The 6,760-nt window shown below is 36.8% G+C and overlaps 1 protein-coding gene across 3 annotated transcripts; it reads left to right on the top strand.

Moving 5' to 3' along the window:
• Positions 1-31: 31 nt before the first annotated feature.
• On the top strand, positions 32-6,520 carry Ranbp21 (exportin-5-like protein Ranbp21). Of its 3 annotated transcripts, none has more exons than XM_076791836.1 (9): positions 32-170; positions 1,053-1,753; positions 1,836-2,153; positions 2,242-3,645; positions 4,033-4,287; positions 4,396-4,519; positions 4,602-4,938; positions 5,024-5,393; positions 5,481-6,520. In XM_076791836.1, exons 2-9 carry the CDS (start codon positions 1,067-1,069, stop codon positions 5,640-5,642), a joined length of 3,657 nt encoding a protein of 1,218 aa, XP_076647951.1. In that variant the 5' UTR covers positions 32-170; positions 1,053-1,066; the 3' UTR covers positions 5,643-6,520. The 3 variants fall into 3 exon arrangements, with proteins under 3 accessions (XP_076647951.1, XP_076647954.1, XP_076647953.1); XM_076791839.1 differs by lacking the exon at positions 32-170 and adding an exon at positions 247-366; XM_076791838.1 differs by lacking the exon at positions 32-170 and adding an exon at positions 342-478.
• Positions 6,521-6,760: the final 240 nt, after the last annotated feature.

Genomic DNA, 6,760 nt, shown 5'->3' with positions numbered 1-6,760 from the left:
CGTATCTCTCGGAAACGAATTTATTTTACTAAGCATAAGATCAGCATCTATGCATGCCGAAAATTTTTGATTCCTGGAACAACAACCAGATATGAATTGACAGATCGTATTGGCAGAAATCTTGCCAAACTGTATCTTCGATCCACCTCGATCTACGATCGCGTTACAAGGTGAGTACCTTCTGTCAAGGCATGCTGACCAGGACATGCTGTGCACACTTCGCAAGCTGCTTCGCCTCGTGCTTGCCCTTTATTCTAATTACATGATTTCATATCACCTGCGTGTTGCATAAATTTCCACTATTTCACGTAAGCTAACATAGCACGCTCGAAGCACCGATACTTTTTACGGAACACGTTTACCTTCGTAAGCTTGTCTCCAGTTTTGAATTTTTTAGAGAAAGAAGCGTTATTCCGTGAATTTTAAGAGTTCCTCGTATTATTTTGTCTCTGCAATGTTTTCTATCGTTCAACAACTCGTATGTACCATTTATAAATATCACACTTTGACAAATAAAATAAAACTTTATTTAATTGAGATATATAATATCTACAAAAGTGTCTGCTTCACAAAAGGAAAGAGGTTTTATCATTTGAAGTAGAAATTGGTAAATCAATGATATCTCTGATATGTATGTTATACAACCTAAATATTTGACTATCGTTTTTTTATTTAACCATAGTTCTGTGTACTGCAGAAACATGGATCAGTCAACATTTGCTTAAAATACTGTGAATCTGTTGCGCGATCATAGATTTCATTATGTCTATTATCAAGCATGCTTAACGTATAGTATGTACATTTAGATGCTACAAGAAAACTTGCAATTTATGCATTGTATAATAATAACTAACAGAAATAAGAAGTACAAATATTTTGGTAATTGGAACCATTATTTTCATCCAATGTGATAATCAAATGTGTGATAAGTCGACGGATTTCATAATTGTCTATCTAAATATTACTTATGGTTTATCATTGACTAATTATTTAATAATGAAAAAAAAGATATATAAATCTATGTAAAAAATTATAATGCATTATTGTTACAGTGTAATAGATAGGGATGGAGTTTGGTGTAGGCGATGTTGCCCAAATATCAGCAGAACTTGCTCAAGTGGTTGAAGTGATGATGTCACCGAATGTACCACAACAACAACGTTTGGAAGTATATAATGCTTGTGAACGTTTTAAAGAATCTTCTCCTTTATGCGCACAATGTGGACTGTATCTCGCACAGAAATCACACAATAGAAGTTCTGTAGTTCGTCATTTTGGTCTACAGCTCATGGAGCATTGTATTAAATATCGATGGACACAAATATCACAATCGGAAAAGATTTTTATAAAGGAAAATGCAATGAAACTGCTTCAAGAAGGTACAGAACCGTTGTTGCAAGAGGAAGCTCATATTAAAGACGCATTATCTCGGGTTGTGGTAGAAATGATCAAACGAGAATGGCCACAACAATGGCCTACGCTGCTCGCCGAACTTAGTCAAGCATGTGCAAGAGGTGAAAGTCAAACTGAACTAGTTCTTCTTGTGTTTCTAAGGCTTGTGGAAGATGTTGCACTTTTGCAAACGTTAGAGTCTAATCAAAGGAGGAAGGACATCTATCAAGCGCTTAACACAAATATGGCAGAGATTTTTAGCTTTTTTTTAAGATTGATGGAACAACATTTCTCAGAGTTTCAAAAGAAGAGTAGTTTAGGTTGTACTTCCGAGGCAGCTGCGCACAGCAAAGTTGTACAGGTGTGTTCAATGTAAAAGTTCCAAGATATATAACGTGTAAGTCGAATACATAAAACTATATTCAATTATCTTTATTTGATAGGTAGTATTGTCTACTCTGACTGGATTTGTAGAGTGGATTTCAATAAATCATGTCATGGCAGAAGATGGTAGATTATTGCAGATATTGTGTCTTCTATTGGGAGATCCAATATTTCAATGTTCAGCTGGTGAATGCTTGTTACAAATAGTAAATCGTAAAGGGAAAGCTGAAGATAGAAAACAACTAATGATACTATTTTCTGAAGATGCTCTAAGATATATTTATGCAGCAGCAACTGCTGTACCACCTCTTACTGGGTCGAATGAGTTTATTAACTCTTCAAATAATCATTATTTGTTTTTGAAGAAACTCACGCAGGTAAATATCATCTTAGTTCTCAAAATAAAGAATGTTATGATAAATTATTCTACATATTATTAAGAAACTGATTACACAATAAATTTAGGTATTAACCGGAATGGCAACTCAACTTTGTACACTTTGGGGTAAAGACGATAATTCGAGCATTAGACCAACGCATTTTAACATATTTTTGGACACAGTGATGACTTTCACTATGTCTTCGAGTCTGACACTAATACACATGGCAAATGCAATCTGGATAATGCTCTTTAAACACGAACAAATAAAACAGGATCCATTGTTGCTAACATACATACCAAAATATGTAGAAAGTACAGCCCCAAAGTTGATAAAAGTTGCATATCCGCATGGTGGACAGAGCAACGGAATGAGCTCTTATTGTCTCGCCGATTACGACTCTGAAGAAGAATTTAATGTATTCCTTCATCGATTCAGGACTGATTTATTGGAAGGATTTCGACAGGCAACGATGGTAGCGCCATTAGTAACATTTACATATGTGCAACAGTGGTTGACAGCTAAGATAACAAAAGGCATGGCAGATCTCCGATATAAAAGCGACCAAAATGATCCGCAATATCTGGAGTGGGAAGCTCTCGCACAAGCTTTGGATTCTGTCGTATCGAGAATACTTCTAATTAACGAACGTCCAAGCGTGCAAACCGGCTTACAACTATTAGAATTATGTCTTGGTTACTCTCCCCAAGATCCTTGGTTGCTGTCAGCCTTGCTTTCTTGCATTAGCGCCCTTTTTGTGTTCCTATCCATGTCAAGTGGTTCAATGGCTATGCCAGGAGTAGCCATCCTGCCAAGAGTACTAGAAAAGATCTTCGCTGCTCTGGTATTTGAAGCACCCGGTGAAACGAAGGGTACTCGATCTAGAGCAGCAAAGAACGTCAGACGACATGCAGCTAGCCTGATGGTCAAGATTAGTTTGAAATATCCGTTGTTGCTTCTTCCAGTTTTTGAACAGATACATACAATGGTTCGTGGCTTGGCTAGAGAACCTAGTTCCTTGTCCAAGATGGAGACTATCACATTATACGCGGCGTTGTTACTGATATCGAATCACTTCTGTGATTATGAAAGGCAAACTAGATTCGTCGCCGAGGTAATTGGTGAAGCGTCGACAAAATTTCTTGCTCTCGGAGCTGAAGCATTCAAAGGCCCGCTGGAACTAATGAGATTCATAGGATTGGACAGACCCCCGGTCGAGAATATGTCGGAAGATCCGGCTGGTCAAAATCGAAGTGACTTAATGATTTGCATTTTTACGATATTGAGTGTTGTAAAACGGTGTTCCATTCCGGATGATCCAGATCGCGCTGCGAGAGGTAGTTTCGTTGCTGCGCTCAGTGAGAGTGGAAATCCGGTATATAGAAATCCTGCCACGCCTCATGTAATTCCACTTTTGCCTACGCTTTTCGCATTGCTCAGGGTAATGAATGCTTTATTCACCCCTGCAGCATTGGCAGCTTTATCTGAGGTAAGAAAACAATTAATAAACTTTTCATTTCACACGTTGACTGCCGTGACAGTCACTACTGATCTTGCGCTGAGCTTTCCATCAACGCAGTGGTGGTCATAGTTGACTGGCGGAACCGAACTCGATAAAAATGTGTAAAATTCGCAAACAATAATATTTATAATTTTGTAAACGCAATTAATATGAGAATAGCGTTTAAAATAATAAGTGTACATGACGAACAGGTCGATATTTTTACTTTTAGTGTTATAAACTTAAATATACGTATAAATATACGATGTGATTTTAACATGGACTACTTCACTCCTGTGCTGGAGGCAAAACCAGAAGGCTCGGCAGTCAACGTGTTAATCAAATACAAGAAGGTGTAGTAAATCTTGTTTTTAGGGACACAAAAGCGCTCATGAATTACTGGAATCAGAGAAAGCAAGTTTATTAGGTTTGAATGTAACAAATGACAACGCCTCTGAACCCGATCAATCTTCGAGCAATGCCTTGGTTCGGATGCAATCGTTTCTTAGTACTATTCATGATCAGTGCTATCATATGTTGGGTAGCGGTTGCCATATGATTGGAAGAGACTTCTATCAATTACCTGGTTTAGCACCAGCGCTTATCAACTCAGTCTTTTCTAATATGGAGGTAATATTTTGTTGTTTTTGTTTGTAAAATATCGGGAAAGTATGTTCGTATCCTAAAGTCATACAGGTGTCTGTTTAAATCTGAACAGATTTTATTCGTCGATTTCAGATGATTCCAGACTACAGATTACGACCTATCATACGTGTCTTCATGAAGCCATTTATATATTCCTGCCCTCCTGCATTCTACGAAAGTGTTCTGGTACCTGTACTGGCTCACGTTTCTACGCATAGTAATATATCGTCTTCTTTTATCCTTCCGTTCTCTGGTACGATTTAGTTAACGTTCGTTTAAATTTTAACTGTGCTTTACAGTGTGCCAAAGATTAAGTGCCAAGTGGCAATATATTGCACATCTATACGAGTCTGGCGGTTTGGATGAAGAGAATACTGACACACAGGAAGTTATTGCTGACATGTTAAACCGAAACTTGACGAGAGACTTTGTAGACGTACTGAAGGTGGCCCTTGTCGGAGGTGCTGCTAGCGATGCAACACCTCCAGATACAATGGAACAAGAGATGGGAGGCATGGCTATAGACCCTCCATCATCTCGTGGCAATAGTATAGTCGCGGAAGTTGTCAGTGAATTGGGTACCTTTGTCCTTCGACATCCATCGACGTGTCATAGCGTTGTCTTATGCGTTTTAGGGTAATGAACACTTCTAGCGTACTAATTTTTCGTTTAGATATAAGAACGAATGAAATCTCGTACTAACAACTCGTATTCTCTTCAGAGCTTTGACTTGGAACGACTCGAATGCTAGTTTGAAAGCTACAATGTTAACAGGGCCAGTTGTTCGAGCATTAGCGGCCGATGGTAGTCTGACACCTGCTATGGCCGCTCACATCATGGTAGCCATACTTCAAGGTTTACAGCTTCATGGTCAACACGAAGCTAATCAGGGATCGCTTGTAACTTTGGGTACACAAGTTTACGAATGTTTGCGACCTAAATTCCCGAGTATTATCGAAGTAATGCAAAAGATTCCCGGAGTAAATCCTACCGACCTGCAACGTTTCGACGAGAAGATGGCCGTAGTTAGTACTAAAGGAAATAAAGTTGAGAAAGGAAAGAAGGATCTTTTCAAGAAGATTACGAACCAGGTAAAATTGCTCGAAACAATGTTAGAGAAAATGAAACAAAAACGTATTGCCGTATAAATATTCTATATTATATGATATTTGTTACAGCTCATTGGTCGAAGCGTTGGTCAGTTATTCCGTAAGGAAGTTAAGATAGATAATTTACCACGAATAGAAATTTTTGGGAAGTCGGAACAAATACGCGTGGACGATATCTCTAACAATGCAACTGATACTGGCATAACAGCTTTATTTGCAGGACCTACGTAGCAAAAACTACATTTAGGTGACCATATCATGAACACCTGGTCAGAATTAATAAATAACAATAAGCCATCGTGAAAGCGACTTCCTACAAAACGAAGATTGAATTATAAATAAGAAAATCCTGTACCGAAAATAAGATGTCATAGAATAAGTTTCCTTCGAGCAATTTTTTTTAATTATTCGTGAGGTTGAACGTGTGCATACAGTCTGGAATAACTCGACGTTACATACGCAAAGCTACACAATGTATGTATGTGTCTGGGATAGAAAATAAAATTGAAAAGATTACGCTTACGCACGCATTCAACGTCAATTGTGAATAGTTTGTAAAAAAATCTAATGCTATTTATGAAAACTATCTTATTTTTGGTTTCGGGATTTTAACGTATACAAACTACATTTTGTTCGATGAGTATCTAGAGGTGCAAGCGTGCGAGAGTGCGTATGTGTGTATGCGTAGTATGCGTGGTGTGCAGAAGTACACACTTGTAACATAAGAAAGACGTTCGTCGATAAAGAACAAGATGCAACAATTCTGACCGAAGAAATGAAAACAAACAAAACCAGAGTCTAAATAATTGAGCAATTATATATTAAGTTGCACGCATTTATTTCTATTCTTTTTCATTTACATAAAATCTCTTATAACAATGTCAAACAACAGCATGACTTTAAATGATCACGTAATGCGTAGAACAGTTTTGTAAACAATATTTCGCTATAATAATATAATACAGAGATTGCTGATATATACAAAACAATTTTTACAATTTGGTATAAAAATTTGTATGCAAATCATTTATAATTGTTCTTCAACAAACAAAATGTGTACAATTTTTGGCACTTTTTAAAAGCGCTGTTACAATATAACATTTTGAATCAATATTTGTGTTCTAAATCGTATCAATATTTATTTTCTCGTTTAGGAGATTCTGCTACTTAAAAAAAGAAATACAAACACCATTCTTTGCATAATGAATTATTTTATTAAATGCAAATTTCATTTTAAGTTAGTGAGAATGTGGCATTCCACACTTGCTGGCATTTTTTAAATGTTAATTATCGATTGAAAATGTAATATTTTCATATTTTATTATTACTAATTTTAGTTATTTTTAATT

This window comes from Halictus rubicundus, chromosome 8 (genome assembly GCF_050948215.1).
Source record: "Halictus rubicundus isolate RS-2024b chromosome 8, iyHalRubi1_principal, whole genome shotgun sequence".
NCBI lineage: Eukaryota > Metazoa > Arthropoda > Insecta > Hymenoptera > Halictidae > Halictus > Halictus rubicundus.
This window is presented reverse-complemented; position numbering and strand designations above follow the sequence as displayed.

Bases quoted from the DNA above. Each gene is read 5' to 3' on its own strand.
- Ranbp21 (XM_076791836.1), top strand. From the start codon at position 1,067: ATGGAGTTTGGTGTAGGCGATGTTGCCCAAATATCAGCAGAACTTGCT. The intron at 1,754-1,835 runs GTGTGTTCAATG...TTTATTTGATAG, and splicing joins CGCACAGCAAAGTTGTACAG to GTAGTATTGTCTACTCTGAC. The intron at 5,394-5,480 runs GTAAAATTGCTC...TATTTGTTACAG, and splicing joins TCAAGAAGATTACGAACCAG to CTCATTGGTCGAAGCGTTGG.